The sequence below is a fragment of the Ischnura elegans genome, chromosome X (assembly GCF_921293095.1).
Source record: "Ischnura elegans chromosome X, ioIscEleg1.1, whole genome shotgun sequence".
NCBI lineage: Eukaryota > Metazoa > Arthropoda > Insecta > Odonata > Coenagrionidae > Ischnura > Ischnura elegans.
In genome coordinates this window covers 108,072,924-108,092,503 of record NC_060259.1, presented here as the reverse complement: position 1 = coordinate 108,092,503, position 19,580 = coordinate 108,072,924, and the positions used below count along the sequence as shown (strand labels likewise).

Below are 19,580 nucleotides of genomic sequence, written 5' to 3'. Positions count from 1 at the left end.
AGCACAAGAGCAACAAGTGAATAAACAAAGTTCTCCCACTGCGCCCTATATTCCTTGATGTGCCATCCCCCACAAACTCAAAATAACGCATTTGTGTCTTCCACTGATGCAATCCTAGTGGTGCAGAGATAGATATTTTTCTTTGATAACAAAAGAAACATCCACCATGAGTACACAGTGGTAGTATGAGTGATAAATTTCTAATACAGAAAGCACTCACTGTCACTGTATTTTCATTGGCTCGTGGACTGCCACATTACAAAATACTTCCTCTTCACCGATTCCTGGAAAATTTAAGCCATCATCCCAGCAATTTAAGATATATAAGATATTTGAAATCAATCTACTAAAAGTATCTTATTAGTAAGTAAACAGAAAAAAACAATAAGGACATGAGATACAACACAACAGATTAATGATCTCACCGGCTGCATTTATCAAACACAAAATAATATTTCCATAGCTATAATAACAAATTAGAAAAAGGAATATGTAATGCCTGCCAATTTAAAGTTATCCACATTTATTCCAAATGAAATGATGAAACAGCCTCAATTTCAGTAACAATATCCACAAAAGCAAAAATGTCAATTCAATAATAAGTCTAGGTTTTCAAGGCTACCTTTTAACCTTTTTATACTGGAGCCTTGTTGAGGAAAATACTTTCCCACGTTCAGGCACCACATGAGCACTTTTTCTTCTCTGTATGGTACTCTTTGGTGGCATAGATGTGCTCACTCTCCATCTGAAGAACCTACTCAGTGGGATGCTGATCCCTTGCCTTGTCCAACCATCTCTACCCTTCAACACATTTTTGGCTCAGTTGGCAGCATGAACTCATAGGCACTAAACCTAATGTGGCAAGAGCTTTCATCACACTAAATTTTGTTACCATTTCCAATAATTTTAGTTTAATATTACATTCTTGTGTTTTGTATGGCTACTGATTTAAAAATGAAATTCTAGCTTTCACATTAGATGTTTTAATAATTTCTTTTATTATTTTCCTTTCATTTTACTTTTGTGAATTATTACCCTCAATTAAGCATCATAGCCATACTTCCTATTCCCCTTTTTCATCCAGACTTCTAACCAGTGAGACAAAACTTATTTTTATAGCCTTTCATATTTTATATATGTACCTTTTAATCTTTTTCCAATCAAGCTGTTCTCAATTTTTAGTCACATTAAAGTTTGATTACATCTTTAATAGCAATTGATTTGTATTGTACAAGTTACAAGTTGGCAAATAGCCATAGTACAATAATAATAATACGAAGATTCAGAGGAAGAAGACTTGCATGAAGATAGATGGGAAATAATCAAACAGGTAAGAGGGAAGGAGAATTTCATTTTAGGAGATTGAAATGCTGTCATCAGGGAAGGTCAAGATAGAAGAATAGCCAGAGAATATGGATTAGGTAAACAAAATGAAAGAGGCGAAAGATTACTGGACTTAGGGGTGGAATACAATCAAGCCCTGTGACCACTTCATTAAAACATCATAACATAGGAAGATACTTGTGGAAAATGCCAAGAGACATTAGCAGATTTCAACTATGTATTGTCATTAAGAGCAAGAAAGTAATGATTGAAAATGAAGACAAAGGGAAGAGATGGAGTGAGTACCTGGAAGATTTATGAAGTAAGAATAGCCTTACACCACAAATAAAACGAGGAGAAAAGTGAATTTAAAAAAGATGATATGGGAGCTTAAATCTTACAATCCGAGTTTAACACAGTAAAAAAGGACCTACGGATAAATTAAGTATCTGCAATAGGGTGGTTTCCTACTACTTTTTTTATTGCCTGAATCGAAAGATTATTACTCCTGGAGTACGTATTTCACACATTTAGATTTTTAAATGACGATATCTATTTTTCGCGATTAAATGAATAGTGAAAATTTTCAAGCATGCGAAAACACGACGGCTAAGTATGAATGCTGGGAAAACTCCCGTGTGACGTCGTTCTGGTTCCCACTGCCGCAAGTGAGGTGACCTTGGGGCAAGGGTGTGTGCACCGCTGCGATGCAGGCTGCTAGCACGTAGCGCTTGGCTTAAATAAGGAATATTAATACCCTATCAAACGAAGGAAACTTTCTGCCCATAGGCAGTTTTAATAGGTGATTATTAAGACATGTTTCCCTGAGCTATGTACCTCATGCATGCATTGGTAATCTCAGACGATGTAAAACTCCTATCTACTCGTATAGAAACTAGGTCCCTGTGACGTCACGTGGAGTGGCATCGCATAGGCGCCAATCTGGCCTTTTTCTAATGCAGTTAAAATTGACCATTGTCTGGGATTTCTAAACTGGGATTTCTAAAACCAAATAATTTCAATACATATTATGAATACACTAATGGTGGATAACAAATTGCAATCAATGCCTTTCGTTTCCCTTGATGAAGGAAATTACCCTATTGAGAATATTCCTGCTCAACTTACTAAAAATGCAAGAGAAAAGACATTAGCTCAACTCTACAAAATCATTTTCAATATGTACACAACTGTAAACATACCAAGGGAAAAGCGTGGGGAGGAGGAGGGACAATTAAACCTGCCACATCATGAGACATAATGGAATAATGAAAATTAAGGAAGCAAATGGAAGGGATGAACAGATGTAGGCCTTGGATGAAATAAATGGAGCAGGTGATGAAGGATGCGAAGCAGAAAAATTATAAATACACCAAAGGATGAAGTTCGCCATGAAAAAATGTTTGACTTAGCCGGGATTTAAACCTGGATCGCCCGATTGCCGGTCAGGCGTGTTTGCCAGTTCCACCACCAAGCCATTCTCTCAGAGCGAACTTCGGGATGGGTTTTACCGAACAAGATGTTGACGTCACATGTCCACACTGTGGCACATGTGGCGAGGGTCGTGCTTACTAAGCCACTGTCGGGGTGAAAACACCCTTATTTTGTCGCTGGTCTGCAACAACGAATTTCAAAGCACTGCAGGAACAAGTGACTTTGTACGCAGTCACACGCACGGGTGCGAAGTTAAATACACCGAAGGATGCAGTTTGCCATTAAAAAACATCTGACTTAGTAAGCACGACCCTCGCCACATGTGCCACAGTGTGGACATGTGACGTCAACATCTTGTTCGGTAAAACCCATCCCAAAGTTTGCTCTGAGAAGATGGCTTGGTGGTGGAACTGGTTAACACGCCTGACCGGCATTCGGGAGATCCGGGTTCAAATCCCAGCTAAGTCAAATATTTTTTCATGGCGAACTTCATCCTTTGGTGTATTTAACTTTGCACCGGTGCGCGTGACTGCGTACAAAGTCACTTGTTCCTGCAGTGCTCAGAAAAATTATGCAGGTACATATTCAAAGATTGAGTGGAGGGCTGCATCCAACCAGCAGGATTAAGGATTGAGGCTTGTTGATAATTTCCCTGGGCAAACCAATAAAATTATATCAATTAAATACTAATTCTAAAATAAATAAGTGGCAAAACAAAGCAATGGAATTTGAAGTGCTCTTGGCAGTCAGTATAATACAGGTTTACGTTGCCTTACGTACTCAAATTACATGTGTTATGGTGAGTATATAAAACTGGAGAAGAAATAAGGAAGTAAAATAATGATGAAGAATGCTTACACAAGACCAAAAGTTGGCAAAGAGCAATGTAGACAGGTTTTATACAAATAATTCATCCTTCTACACATAATCCGCTGAGAATCATCAAGAAAATTTGGGCAACCTGAATGGCTACATTCCAAACAAAGAGTGTAGGGCATGTTTGCAGGATGCAAACACTCACATGAGAAAGGTTCTCATAAAAAATATTTACCACATTTAACTTCCATGATCAATACATTTCATGTGATGATAAACTTAAAAATTCTTGACTGTGACAAGAAATTCAGGAATAATCCTCATTTATGTATTTCCCAATTCTGATATTATGAATAACTTCTTATTTAAACTCGATTGTTTCTGGCTTTACTTTGTGAAAATCCATTCTGAACAATGAAAAGTTATGGTACCTTTTCACACGATGTATTCAATACGACCGGTTTCGTCGAAGAGGCGACATCATCAGGTACAGAAATCGTTATATTAACAGTTATTTTATTGACTTAACTTAACTTCTTATTTCCCTTTTTTTTAAGAGTTCATGGACACCCTGAATGAAAAATATTCCTGGTGCTGTCAGAATACATATTCCATGTCATAAGGCTAATGGCAAAAGTAGCCAATTAAAATTTCAACTGTTCACCACCTCAAATGCAAATAATACCGTTGATAAAAATTATTACCTGACATGACCATCGACTACATCAACCCAGCTGCCATTACCATATATAATTTCCACTATTGGTGACCTAAAGCCATCAGGTTTAATGCCACTCATTCGGCCAAGTCTCTTCACCTTTAAAGCTTTGCACACCTTCTGCCACAATGAGTCTCCTAAATTCAAAATAAAAAGATGAAAAGAGAAATTATTCTCAACTCTGAGTGAGGAACTCCATCATGGCAATCACAAATATTACATCCCAATGCAACTTTAATCCTTGAGTAAAATATATATCTACAAAAAGAACAAATTTAAATACATACATCACACCTCATGAAAAGTGTATAAAAATAATTGCTAAATCAAAGTTGTAAATGAATAGGCCTTCAGGAAATAACAAGGATAAAGTGCTATGGTGGTGTGATTTCCAATCACATTACATAAAGTTGCAATAAATTGATTTGCTGTGTATTCTACTGTGAATGTAAAGTTTGATAGAAGTATGTATGCATAATCAGCTGTCAACAATGTTTCCAGGAAATGGACTCAAATGTAGCATGGAAATAGGGAGAGGAGCGTAAGGAGTAGGAGGGGTACAGGAAGAAATAAGTGAGGACCTTTGGCCAGTAAGAAAAGTGGAAGATTTTACAATTAATACAGAGATGAGGATGCTTATTCATTGGAGGGAAAACCCCAGGCCCGGACTGGCCCGCCGGCCCATCGGCCCGTGGGCCGGTGCACCCTTAGACCAACGTGGTCTAAGGGTGCGCCCTTAAAAAAATGCGTTCCTGCGCCCGCAAGGCGCAAGTACGTCTTTTCTAAAAGGTGCTCCAGTCAATTAAAAACCCAACACTTGTATACAAAAACAACTTATACTGATAATACAGTAACTAAGACGACAGCGACATGCTATGATTGCAATGACACGCTGCGCCATTGCTAAGGTTTGCGCGTTACGAGACAACGTTGACAGCTGTGGCGGCGCTGAATGCAGACCTATGATGCAGACGACATGGCGCCAAACGAGAGGCGATTGTTCTTCGAGTTTTTCCAGCAGCTATTAGGGATTGCTCGGTAGGGTGTTGCCTATTTTTTTATACTTTCTCTGATTTTTAATTTCTACCTCTTAAAATATGCTCTGGGGTGCAGAATGGATATCCTAAAAATTTCAGCTCAATTGTTTAACATTTAGAGATCGCTCAAAGAGCATAAATGCAATAACATTAAATTTTCCCGATTTTTTGAAGTAACATCATTTTCAGGGGTAACGCACGATTTTGCAGATCGTTAGAAACAAAATTCGCTCCATTTTAACGTCCGCTCAACAGTTTTCCAGGAATACAATACTTTTCCGCGAGCTACAGCAGCGCGTCACACCCCTGACGGCGAGCTGGTCGCTCGCAGGCTGCATCACGGTCAACTGATAAGTCCTGCGCCCCTCACTGCCTCACGCCCCTCCCGCCTTTACGAGCGAAAGTCGGATTAAGAATGTAGGAGTCGTATACTATGTTGGTGTTTTTCATACCGAGTGTATGATGTAGTTTACTCTTTAAAATAACTACATCACTGTTCTTCGAGCCTAATTAATGATAAAAAAAGACATTTTCATGTTAAGAATCCAAAAAATATGATAGACTGAGAACCTAAGATATGAAAGTAGTTAATTTGCTCTATTTACGCTTATCGAATCAATTGAAAGTGCTTTAATATATTCGCTAATCTCCACTCTTCAACGCAGGCGTGAACAATCTCAGTAGTGGCCCGGCCACCCACTGGCAGTTCCGGTGAGTTATGGAATCTTTGAAAATAATAATCTATGAAAAATAATATTTACATACTTACTTTATTCAACGAATGAGTAAATATTTCCTTTAGTAGACAGTAACCCCTGTTACCACAACATAGCAACAACAAGAACCGTTGCCGCTCCTCTCGCGCCAATGCCCAAGGCATCAAAGATCAGTGCAATTTGGGGTGTAATTAGGATTTTCCTACCCATCTATCTTCTCTTCTATCTACTCGTCATATCTTCTCTTCCTCTCCACTCGACGCGCCGACTTCTCTGACTCCTCACTCTCTATTAATTGCTAGATAAGCATCTCATTATTTAGCAAGCCAAGGCGCATTATAGCTGTCCTGGTAAACCAAGTCCACCCCAATCAGCCAGTTTACAATGCATTTCATAATGTGCATTTGTCTATGTCGTGGGAGATTAGTTTTTTCGTGCTATCAGAAACTGGAAACTAATAATTATAAGGAAGTTTTTCTGAAAGAAAAATATTTTGAAAACACTCTTAGTGCTAACTTAGTACCTTTTGAAGCGGATATCCTGGTCGCCTCTTTATTTTCAAGAGCACTTTATCCACATCATTTTGAATAACTTCCAGAGCACTTACCGCGGCAATATCAAACAACCGATCCAATTTTTCATTCAATTCCATGTCATTCGTTAGCTGTTGCATAGGTCGCCGCCAAAAATAATTATTGAATTATTACAGCTCACTGCACAGTGCCTCTATTTTACATATTCCACGTATTTCTTGAATAATTTGAATTCTCGACATAATACTCCTGAATGGAACCACGAACCTCATCGTTAGTCTCGTATTTTGCACACACTCCCTGTTTCAGGGTTAAGTGGTGGTGATAGAACACCTGCAGCACTTCGCGAATCAAAGGCAGCTTATTTTTCGCGAAACAAGCGGCTATAGCTGCTTGGACACCGATTAGGAACATTTCAATATATTTGCGTGCGATAAACGACACTGTTTTTATCAACAGCGTCTCGACTTCGAAAATTAACTCTATGCCATTCAAAATTCAAGTGCGATTAGGCTAAAGGGGGCGTGAAACACGCAAACTCGGGTAAGAAAACATACAAATACACATAGTATGGTGGACTGATCCACAAAACTAGACATATATCTTTAAAGCGATTATTGAGGACATTTTCGCATACATACATTTCTTTTTTAGGGCACAATGGAAGGAGAAAGGTCAAAGAAAAAAAGAAAATCAGGAAATGAATACAGAAAAGAAAAATACGATAGGCAGAGGGAAAAAGTTGCTCAAAATTTGCCAAAGATAACCACTTTTTATGGTCATGGTTTACAGCCAAGTTATTCTTCCAATGCTGATAGAGAATCTGGGAGGACTATTGAAAACTTAAAAAAATCTCATGTTCAGAATATTCCGTGGCGGAGGATGACCCGGGGAGTGATATTCAAGTGGATTTGTTGGTTTCCGAAGTGAAAGTAGTACAGCCAAGTGAACCGGCAGCAGCGACAGACAAAACAGACAATGAAGTTTCACTGACAGAACAGAGTCAAACAAATGAAGAGTTAATGTTGGACAACGATAATGACAAGTACTATAAAAAGCCAAATCGGGCAGACTTGGAAATTGCTTCGTTTTTCCAGTTTCATCCTGTTCAGTGTGACAGAAACGCCAAACGACTGCCTTTTAGTGAAAGCATTTTTACGGTAGATATTGATGGCAAAAAATTTAAACGCAGCTGGCTTACTTACAACACTAGTTCAAAAAAGTTGTTTTGCAGTATATGCTTAGTTTTTACGGATTGTTCATCAGTTTTCTGCCAGGGGTTTGACCGTTACGGACATTTGACACAAACTGTACTTGAACATGAGGCTCCAGTATCGCACAAAGAATCAGTTAAGGCTAAGGTGGCGCATGACAGGGGATCGACCATTAACAAGCAATTTTTTGAAAAACAGCTGGCAAAAAGACAAAAAGAAGTATTTGATCGAAGGCAAGTGGTGTCTGCTATTATAGATGTTATAAAACTTATTGGAAAACAAGGCCTTGCTTATAGGGCATCAGAAGAAAGTGCCCATTCCCTTGATAACCATTCATTGAACCATGGAAATTTTTTAGATAAAATCCTTCTTCTCCGCAATTATGACAGAAACTTAGAAAATCATGTGCAAAAAACCATTTAAACGAGTAAAGCTGCGTTAAAATCAGCAGACGATGATATTTCTAAAGCCAGAGGAAGGGGAAGCCAGGTGACATTTCTGAGTAAAACCACCGTTAATAAAATAATGAGCTTTATAAAATGTTTGATCAAATCAATTATCGCTCATGAAGTAAAGCAAGCTATGTCGTACTCTGTTTTAATGGACTCAACTACAGATGTCTCTGGTTTTGACCAATGTGTCATTGTTTTACGATACGTGTTGGGAACGGAAGTAGAAGAAAGAATTTTTGGCTTACAGAACGTGCAGTCGTCGTCAACAGGAGAAAGTTTATTCAAGTAATTAACCGAAGTAATAAGGGAAGCAGGACTTGATATCAACAACTGCATTGCCAACTCATTTGATTGAGCTGCAAACATGAGTGGTCAATATAAGGGCGCTTCAGCCAGGCTGCAAGAGCAGATCCCACACCACATTCATACGTGGTGTTGTTCCCATTCCCTAAACTTGGTTATGGTAGACACATCACAAGTTGTGACGGCTTCGATTTCGTTTTTTGGTTTACTGCAGCAAACTCAAGTGTTTGTAAGGGAATCTCACAAGAGACTAGATATTTATTTGGAGCAACATCCAAGTTATAGGTTGGGTGCTATTGGTGCAACTAGATGGAGATCAAAGAGTGACGCCACTTCCAAGATCTTTGGCTATTTCCATAACTGGATGAAATTGGCGGAAGATGAAGGAAAACAACCTAAAACTGTGTACATAGAGTTGATCATTTCTCTTTCTATTGTGGCAAATACCCAAGAATTCAGTTCCAAAACAAGAAATGAAGCAAACAGTTTTCTTCAAAAGTTTTCGTCGTTTGAAACAATCCTAACTGCTATGATGTTCTTGATTATTTTCAAATCAACAACGCCTTTGTCGGACTATCTTCAAACAAAAAATTTAGATTATGGACAGGCTTGGAATTTGATTTCATCAGCTCAAGACAGTCTTAAGAGAATAAGAGAAGAGTTTTCAGGCATTGTCCATGCTGCAAAAAACTTTGTCAAGTTCATGTCAAAAAGTCTGATTAATAAAATCGAAGAAAATTCAATTTTGGATCAATATTCCAACAACATCAGCATAGAGAGTGAATTGCCAGCCAGAAGACAGAAAAAACGGAAAAAATGACTGATGAAACAAGTGATGAGGTCGTAGAAACTCCATTCAGCAGTGAAGAGAGTTTTAAAGTTAATGTGTTTCATGTGGTTGTTGACCAAATTAACGCCAGTATGGAAACAAGGTTTTCTGATCAAAATCGAGTTTATCAAGATCTTTCATGCTATGATCCTGTAAGATTCTCTGAGTTAAGAACAAATGGAATACCAGAACATGCATTGGAAAAAATATGCTCTGTGATCCCCAACATTGACAAAGGCAAGCTCCAGGAAGAACTGGAATCATTTATTGAGCAGTGGCCAATCTTTAATATGAATTTACAAGATCACTTTCAGAAGGACTCCAGTGACACTGACGTGAATTTAAGTTCTAAATCAGAAGATGAAGATGAAGAAATAATTTGGTCTAAAAGCAACAACAAATGCCACTCCTGTATTAAATGTGCATACAAGATACTTTATCTCTCTTAGCTTCTGATACTTTATCAGTACAATATGTACTCATTAATGTATTCGCAACTCCATAAGGCTTACAAGTTCCTTTTAACAATACCGATGACCCAAGTGAGCTGCGAACGTGCATTTTCAAAGCTCAAGCTCATAAAATCGAGAATTCGTTCATCCATGAGCAATGAGAATTTGGAAGCTCTCCTCTTGATGCAGTCGGAACGAGAATTAGTTACAAAGATAAGCAATGAAAAAATTATGGATGAACTCTTGTTTCCGAAGCAAGGAAATGAAGCGCGTACTTTCCTTCTGATAATTAAAGTAGGCTCCAAAAAAGTGGCCTTCACAATAATTAGTGATAACTTCAGTTTTCAGAGGCTGTTTTGTATTTATACAAAGATATGTTTCATTTTGTATTAGTTTTATTTCATAAAACAGTTGAATACGTCTCTTGTTTCATGCACGATTTGGATTGCATAAATGTATACATAAATAAATTCCATTTATAGCCTTAATTTTAATTACAAGTTTTATCTTTTCCATTATTCAAACATTGTAAATAATGGCTGCAGTGTAATTTGTAATATTAATAATGAATATCTTTGAAAATATTAAAATATAAAATATTTAGAATATATCCATGTTAAGTAGAAGCCAATTACACATGATCATTTGGAGTATTTGTTAAATTAGCGTACCTTCTATCGCATACGCGTTGTAATAGTTAAATAACTTTTTTGAAACCATTGCAAAAAAATATCCTATTTTTTCAAAATTTACTTTTAAATTTCAAAGCAATATCCCACAGCCCTACCCTCGGACTGCGCCCTTTCTTAAGTTGAAGGCAGCGCCCTTTTAGAGGTCCCAGTCCGGCCCTGGAAAACCCGTTCCCATTTCTGCAGACTATTCAATTTTAACATTACTAATTCTTAAAAGGAAATCTCTTCAACACCGTCTGACTTGATAAATATTGTTTTCTCAGCATAATACAAGGAAAAGGCTATTGATAGTCGTTTGGTTTTCGCGCCCCAAGTCTATTTTACTTGTTGGCCTAAAGAGGGCAGTGAGGGACTTGCCCCTCATCCCAACACCTGTCGGAATATTTCCTTGTTATGTATTGCTTTCCTGGGACCATGAGGCGACGAACCCGGTCTCACTCATGGACGAACTGTCGAAAGGGAATCACCATATCATCTAGACGTCTGACGGGGGAGCTGCTAGCCTGGAAGCCTGGGCTAAGTCACTCAGTGCTCTCCTGCAGGCCCATTATCTTTTTTTTCCATTTCTTTTAGTTTCATACAGTCCACTTTTCTTTCACCAAAAATTGTGAAATGTCCGGCCTATCAGTAGCTCACTCGAATTCCGCCCAATTGCGGACGGAACGAGAGACATTAATTACCTGAATGTGGACACATTCAGGAAATTAATGTGATGCTGGCACAGAACACAAGTACTGAGATTTTACAATTATTCAAATAATATAGTGATGTCTGAAGAAGATTATCTAGTAACCTACCAATACTTCACCACAAGCTCATAATCACTATTTATTTGCTATTTTTTCACATAGATTTCCTTCTGAAGGGCTAAATGTAGTTGGAGAGAAATTTTCTATTGCATTGCTGGGGCAACTGGGGTCAAGTAGAGACATGGTCATACACAAACTTGTGATAATTACTTCTCCTTTGATTCTGAGGGAAAGTTTGAGAGCATACTTAATAAAGCTTGAAATGCTTACTTCAACAACTGAAGCTTATGCAATACTAATGCATCATTTTAATCCCATAAATTTATAACACATTAAGATGCGGAAGAGTCCAACTTGATGATGATGACATCACCAAACCACAAATCTTAATTAATAAAATCTCTGTGAAGTGCAGCAATGATAGGTGGCTAGATGTACTTTCCAATTTTGCTCCATGCTGAGAGTGATAACATCATTAGGATATGAGGCAAATAAATTCACACAGCTAGCCTATACTCTTCTTAGAGCTCAACAAAACTGGCCTATATAATAATCTTGAATATGATATATATAATCTTGAAACTAAGACCACAAGACCTTAATAAAACCATAGTACAAAGATAAATACCTTTACGCATTGCAGTAACAGAATTTTTCAACACAAATGATTTTGATTCTCTTACAGATCATATTGAAAGCAAGAGCGTGGGGGTGGTCTGAGCAGCTCCTGGCTGGATGCTGCTGTGGTCATATGTAAACTTAACCCTTTCGCACATATGTCATGAAGATTTTCTTCTCAAAAAAAAAAACAAAACACATCTGCAGTGTCAATTTTCCAATGCAAACGAACAACATCTGCATATATGCAGGGCAGGGGGGAAGAAAGTGACTGCCGTGGAAGCAACAGAGCCAGCCACATGGCCATTAATATGCACTTTATTTAAAATATCTTCATACTCAGAAAAACACAGGGAATCTGTTTTATATATTCCAAAGTCAATGGGAACAACAAATATGTATAAAACATGGCTATTTCATTCAGTTGTCCGTGAACTCTTGCAATTTAATCCTTCTAGGGTCTCAGGCAGCGGCCAGGGAAAGGGATTGGCATCCCGCTGAGTTAGGTCCCAGCTTTACAACAGGTGCTAACCTCTGCCTTCTGTTGAGGTGACAGAGATTCACTCAGGGGAGTACAAAACATTTTCAAGGGACTCGTAACATGGAAGAATTTTCCTCTACAAGACTCCGGTGTGAAAGGGCTAATTACGGCTTCTACTATATAGCATCCTTTCCAAATATGTATATCTTACTGCCATACTTGATGACGACTCTGGCATTCAGTGCAACGGGAAGAGTGAACACTGGATTCATAGTGGCTGCTGCAATATGTCTTAGGACGAGTACAATAAACTATGTAAGTATCAGTGCCATAAACAGTGCTCTAACACAAGCAATTGTTTAACACAGGATTAAACATCCATCAATGTCCTGGTTCAATGAATATCTATTCATACGTCCAAAGTTGATACACACATTACCAATTTTGATAAGATGGGGGAGGTTTAAAAGAGCACTGAAGGCATAAGGACAGAGCTTGTCTGAAATTCTGAATGAAAAAATTGATAATTTTGAATCATGCATTGCCAATTCTATATCAAGGATTGATGCCATCGAAGTTAGACTCAAGAATATATCCACTCTAAATATTGGTGGTAGGTGTGAGGAAGTTAAAGTATGATTTGTTATAAAGTATGATGAGGAGTTAAGTAAAATCAATGATTGTCAAACAAAGCTAAAAATATGATTCTTTTTCAGATTCAGATGTACATATATGTGTGTGTGTGTGTGAAAAATAAATATCACATATTGAGGTCATCCTGACTAATACTGGGCTTTCAGCTGATATCCCCGTAACTTTTTTGATATCCTGACAACTGATATCCTGCATTGGTAATAATTTAAAAAATGTTCCTTGACTGTTGCAATTTATTCTGAATATAAAAACGTGCACTGCAACTTCTAAAAAAAATTTAAACACAATAGGATAGCAGCTGTTAACCCATCCTCACTGGTATTTTCAGTCTCAAATTATGGGAACCCTGTAATGCAATAATTTCCGAACAACCTCTGCAGCGAGCTCAATAAGCACTTAAATGAGAAAAGCTCCTTGGAATATAAGGACGTTCACCTGTTGTAGCATACAAATTGCTAGTCATTTGAATAACAGAGCTTATTGTTTTTATTTTGATTAAGACTTGAGGGGAAAGGATACTTTGATAGAAATCCGTGATAACGGTCACCGTCATTTTGTTTGAAAAGTAACCACTGTAGTTTGAATTTGAGGGGAAGTTACTTGATTGAAAAGGGGGCATCGAGAGCAAAGAAAAGCATAGTAGAGGAGGAGGGCTGAGCTCCTCCTCCTGCGGTGTCACATTTTGCTCCACTGGTGGTCGGGATCTCGGAATCAATGCCCTTCGACGATTCCCTTTTTTTCCACAGTTGTCGAGTTTCTATAGGATTCAATCCAGCTGCCATCATCTTTCATTTCCTCCGATGGTCTCTCAAAATGCATTAGGTCTAGATTAGATGGTCTCTCTTCATTAGGGGGACCCTCATGCTCCTTCTTGCACTAAAATGCACAATTATCGCATACTTTCAAATGTTCCTTTAAAAGAGTTTCAGTTATATACTTCAATAAAACCCTACTTTTGGCCTATTTGTATTTTCCGTAAGTTTCAGCACTTCCTGTAGTACCGCTAAATCCATTTAGTCACACACATAATGGAAGAGAAGCTCGTCACCATTGTTAGCACACCTTTATGGTCACTCGAAGGGCCTCTTCATAGACCATAGGCTCCTTTCCTACATTCTCAGATCAAAAAATATTTCATCACTTCTCTAAAAGCTGGTAACATCGACTTGTTTAACCCTGACGAGGCGCCACATAAGGGACAAGTCGTCTCACAACACATCCTTTATTACCTTCTACCATCCTCCGATTTATATTATCAAATATGAATGCCCTCCTAACAGCACACGCAGGATGAATTTTGCTGTATTTGAGGCGTGGGAGGGGGAGAAGCAAGCGGGGAGGGGATGGGATCAGCCTGCCGCTCTCGTGTCCACGACGCTGCATGGGCATTGGAATATGTTTTTACTTTGTGGATGCAGACTCAAATTTGGCATTTTGTGGCTAAACGGTGGCAGATACGTCAAAATACATGAAATTTTTACCCTAAAGATACAGTGTCACAGCAAAATCTGTTGGGAATGACCATAAAATATTAAATTTTTCGAATTTTGACCCTCCCCCCTAAATTGCATTTGAGCGAGGGTAAGGGGTTCACCTAGAGGTCTAAAATTTTTCAGGCCTTATTTTTTATCAATCCCCTAACTTTTTTTTCATTGGGCCAGATGGATTTGAAAAAAAATGGATTTTTCCGATCAGCCCTATCATTCCATGTACTAGAATAACTTATACATGCACGGGATAACAGTTATTTTTCCTCCTTGCAGCTATTCTTAGTCAGTCCGTAAGGTCGAGGTCAGGGTCAAGGGGCTTCGATGGAGATAAGGAGCCACTGTAAGCTGAGCCATGTGCTTTTATTACCTTATCTGATCCCAGTGGCAACTTAACAAGGACGTAAAAGGACTGCAGCGGTATTTGATCAGTTGGTGCACTCCTCTCGATTTTAGTGTGACGCCTGTGAGAGTGGAGAAACATTTACATTGCTATTTGAAATTCAAAGACGGCTGGTTTATTGAAGGAATATATTGAGTGCTTTTTTCCCATAGTGGCAATTGATCTGTAGTGGTGTAGATCTAGAAGAAGTTGCTTGAAATACATATCAAAGGAGGACACTGAACTCTTAACGAATATTTCCAGAAGTAAGTTGAATTTTAATTATCGAGTTTTTAAATGAGCTTCGGAGATTAGTGACTTTTCTTATATGCCATCCATTTCTGGTAGAACATAAAAACATTAACAAATTTCTAAAAACATATTACGACGAATATAAATCAAAGCAAATCCCTTCCATACATTTAAAGAGAATTGATCATTCTTATTTTTGGTGGGCTTATTTTATGTTGGCTATGCTCTATGTGGTTTAATCGTAGTACTGTGAGTCACAAGCATAAGAAGAAGCAGCTGTATATCTCTGGGTTTCTAGTAACATAGTTAAGTCTACGTTTGTGGAGTCATTCATTGGAAAAAACAAGCTGCCTTATGAGTATTACCCAGATGTGGGTAAGTTTGCATTCCAGGGTTTATATCCATCATATCACATAGCTATTTTATTCGATGAATTCGGCTACAAGTACCACATTCGTTCTATGCTTAAAAGGCTTTCGTAAGGAAAGGAGTTTACAGCACCTGTAAAGTATGATACAGGTTGCTTAATTATGTTTACTGGGTTGATAATTTTAGTTTCCAATGATGATACAATAGATGATCAGGCGTTACGCAACAGGTTACTCTTCGTTCAGGTGGACACGCCATTTTGGAAGGAGGTATGCCTTTTGATGTAGGAAACTCCCACATTACACAAAATATCTTATACGTCTTTTGCTAATATCTAGAAAATAGCTTTAATAACTTGTAGACATCTTCTAAACACGCTGCAGATAGCATATTGTTAGCTGTCTCAAAGAATTCTGCATAATTATCAATGAATGTTGATTCAGTGAATATGCGGTAATTAGCTCTATGGCCTTGACAGGCAAATATTAAATAAGAGGCTCCAAAACCCGTAACAAGTTACACTTATCCGTTTTACATTGACCTGGACTTTGCTGCAATGGTTTGCGAAATGGAAAAGGACTGCAGGGACCAAACACAGCCTCTCAACCGGTAAGCCTTTGGACTCACACACACACACACACACACACACACACACACACCGTGGCGTTCCGACGCTCTCTCATCGAGCTTCCGATTTTCAGAGTTTTAAGCGAGCTATTTTGCTTATTATTTTGTATCATCGTGTGCGCTATTACATTCTCTATTGATTGGTGTAACAACCATCATCGAGAGTTGAGCTGTTTTGAATTTGTTGCTGTTTTTGCTGTTTTGGTGTTGCGAGTCAACTCAGCTTATCGGACCGCGAGGAGGAGGCGGCCGTCGGCTGGGCTCCGTCCCGGTCGGACTCGGAGTCGGCTGCGGAAGGCGATGGCGTGATTTCTACTCACCTTACGACTACTACTACTACTAACTCTACTGCTACAGCAACAATAATGGCGAAATCAACCCCGGAATCACCTAGAAAAGGCTCACCAAACAATGGATCACCAATAAGGAATATTGGACGCCTTAACCTTCTTGGATCTGCCAAGGAAACAACACCTGCCACTCGTCTACAACGAGAGCGTGAAGTCCTCGTATCTACCGTATGTACACCAGTGGTTCCAGTGCAAGCCCAAATCATTGTTACGAGTGCTGCTAGTGATAATTGTAAGACGAAAGTCACATCAAGTGATTTCGCATTAACCCCCATATCGCGTGCTGCTAGCCTAGAACGCCTTACTCCCAACCCCTCCCACTCCGGGCCTGTGCATCGGCCGGTGACCTTGAAACCGTCGGCCGATCCTAGCAGAACATCGACGGACCTCACGCCGCTGCCAGCCGCCGCCCCCTCCTCTTCAGCCAGCGGAAGGAAACCAGTCCCCCACCCTCTCAGCGTGACTCCGCCTGCTCCTGATAACACCAACTCCGACTTCCCCTCCCTCCAGCCGCCTCGCGCGAGGACGTACGCTCGTGCGGCAAGGACCGGTGGCGCTGAGAACTACGTCAGCCGACCAGATGGACGCGTTGCACAAAATAACACTGTATTTGCTTTTCAAACTAAAAAAATTACACCTATTGCTGGAGGGCCTAATAAAAAAATGGGGATAATTCTCCCCGCTCTTCCCGATACCTCTATCCATGTCTATGTCCTCAAGGTTGGTGAGATTTTGGGAGGGGGGAGAAATATTACGCACGCTGCGCGTCTCTCTCACCAGAGAATTTGTATATATTTGAAATCAGAGAAATTGGTGGACACCTTTATGCTTGAACACGGAGGTATCACCATAAATGACACCTGGGTGGAGGCCAGGTGTTTTGTCACCAGGTCTGAAAAAATTATTTTATCTAATGTCCCTCCTGATGTGAGCGATGGTGACATTATTGAAATATTGAGTCAAGCTGTCAGAGTCGTCTCACTAATTTACCATCAAACCATTGGCATGAAGGATGAAGGCTATGACCATGTCAACTCTTGGAAGAGAATGGTTTATGTAGTCTGACGCGACGGCGTCTTACTACCCGATTCTTTTCTCGTAGATATCGGGGATAACCCTCACAGAATTTATCTTACACATGACGACCAAAGGTGTCACATGTGTAAAGGGTACGGGCATTTCTCATCGGAATGCCCTCGCTTCTTACCTCCGGAAGCCGAGGGTGATGAGGCGAATGCTCAACACATTACGCATACCACACAACAGAAGGAGGAGTCTGCCAGTCCCCCTAACCCACCCCCTCTCCCACCCCAGTCCTCGAATGACGCTGTCCCAGATAGCACTGATTCCTCTCCAACTACCCTACCAACTTCACCAAATACCTCTCATCCCTCGACACACAGAAAAACTGCGGAAGAACTTCCGCAAAACATCAATGATGATAATTTGGGTGAGTCTCAAGAAAGAGACTTTGATACACAATCCTTTTCTTCGCTATTATCAAATGTTGATGATTTGTATGACGTTCCTGGTACTTCTTCCATGTCTGAAAGATCGGCAAAAAGGAAGAAATCTGCTGACGAGGCCAGCACCGAGAGCCTTCCTGACTCCCCAGAGCGAAAGAGAGGTTCAAAAAGTTTGGACGTAGTAGGTTTGTAACAGATTGAGGATTTTTACTTAGAAAATCCTGATTTCAGTGCCATTCCTTTTGAAACCCTTAAGAGGTACCTGAATGCTGTAAAAAGAGCTGATCCTCACAAAAAAGCTAAAAAATTTCTCATTGATCGCGGAGAATTACGCTCAACGCTAACTGAGCTTGATGAGAGGAAAATTGTAAGGGATCGAGCGCTCAGTATTAGGCTGCATAGGCTCGTGAATGCACTTAATCAATGAATTCCTTCATCTGTTATGCATTTTATAAATAATTTTAACTAGTTAAATTATTCATTGAATTTTCATCCAACGTATACCTTAATTGACTAAGGTTGATTTTAAATTGATATATATTTATAATTTATTTATTTATTGCTAGTAATGAGTGAGCTACGCGTGATGACTCTCAATGCCTGCTCGGTACGCAGTGTCATGAAATGGGCTCAGATGTCCTTGTATCTCAGGCGATATGAGCCAGATATAGTTTTCATTCAGGAGACTTATACCGACTCACCTACTATGCGATCCTTGCCAATGTACGATTTTCATTTTACTGCTCCAATGGTTCCACATGCAGGGACCGCTATAGCAGTCAAGAAAAATGTTAGCGTTTGCTCTGTGTCTCGTCATGTGATCGCACAAGGCTATGCATTGGCACTTAAGAGTTTCGACCAATTACCCAGACCGTCAAAATTTCCTTTTTGTTACCATATATGGCCCTCACATACAGGATAATGCGGTTGAATTAATGCATTTAGTTAACCTGTACATTACAAACACTATTTCAACTCAGGGCAATCAAAACACATGGGTGATTGTTGGTGGTGATTTCAATTGCACTCTTGTTCCCAGAGCTGATAGAACAAATGGAATTGAGAGATACCCAAGGTATGCTGCCGCCTTAAGACATCTTGTAAATCAACACCGTCTCATTGATGTTTGGAGACGTTTGAGATCCAATGATCCTGGCTACACCCACCTGAGCCACAGCGGAATAGCTACTGCTTCACGGTTAGACCGCTTTTACATTTCTGAGGAGAAAATTGAACGTGTCTGACAGGTTGAGACATTGCCTTCATTTTCAGACCACAAAGCCGTCATGATGTGGTTGGCTGTGTCACACGCCACACATAAGTCACCTTACTGGCGTTTTGACAATACACTTCTTGAGAATGAGGAATATTGCAAGCATGCAAAACTATTAGCTACGTCCTTTCCAACATTGCGATCTTATGATGGACCGATCTCTGCTTGGGAGGTGATTAAGTCAGAGATTAAAGAACACGCAATCATTTATAAAAGGGGTATCAAGATGAATGCGCAAAATGATGAGGGCTACTATGCTCGAGAAGCCAAAGCTCTGGTGGCCAAGGTGGGCTGGGAGGGCATCTTAGCAAATGATGCACCTGCCACTGCTCACTTATCACAGTGGGCATCAA

The 19,580-nt window shown here is 39.5% G+C and overlaps 1 protein-coding gene across 3 annotated transcripts in view; it reads right to left on the bottom strand.

Moving 5' to 3' along the window:
- LOC124170814 (tRNA wybutosine-synthesizing protein 2 homolog) overlaps positions 1-19,580 on the bottom strand; it is a 63,547-nt gene that overhangs the window by 23,315 nt on the left and 20,652 nt on the right. For all 3 annotated transcript variants that reach the window (XM_046549786.1, XM_046549787.1, XM_046549788.1), the window contains exon 3: positions 4,278-4,428. In XM_046549786.1, coding sequence (XP_046405742.1) covers positions 4,278-4,428 — 151 coding nt within the window. The remainder of the gene's footprint in view (positions 1-4,277; positions 4,429-19,580) is intronic.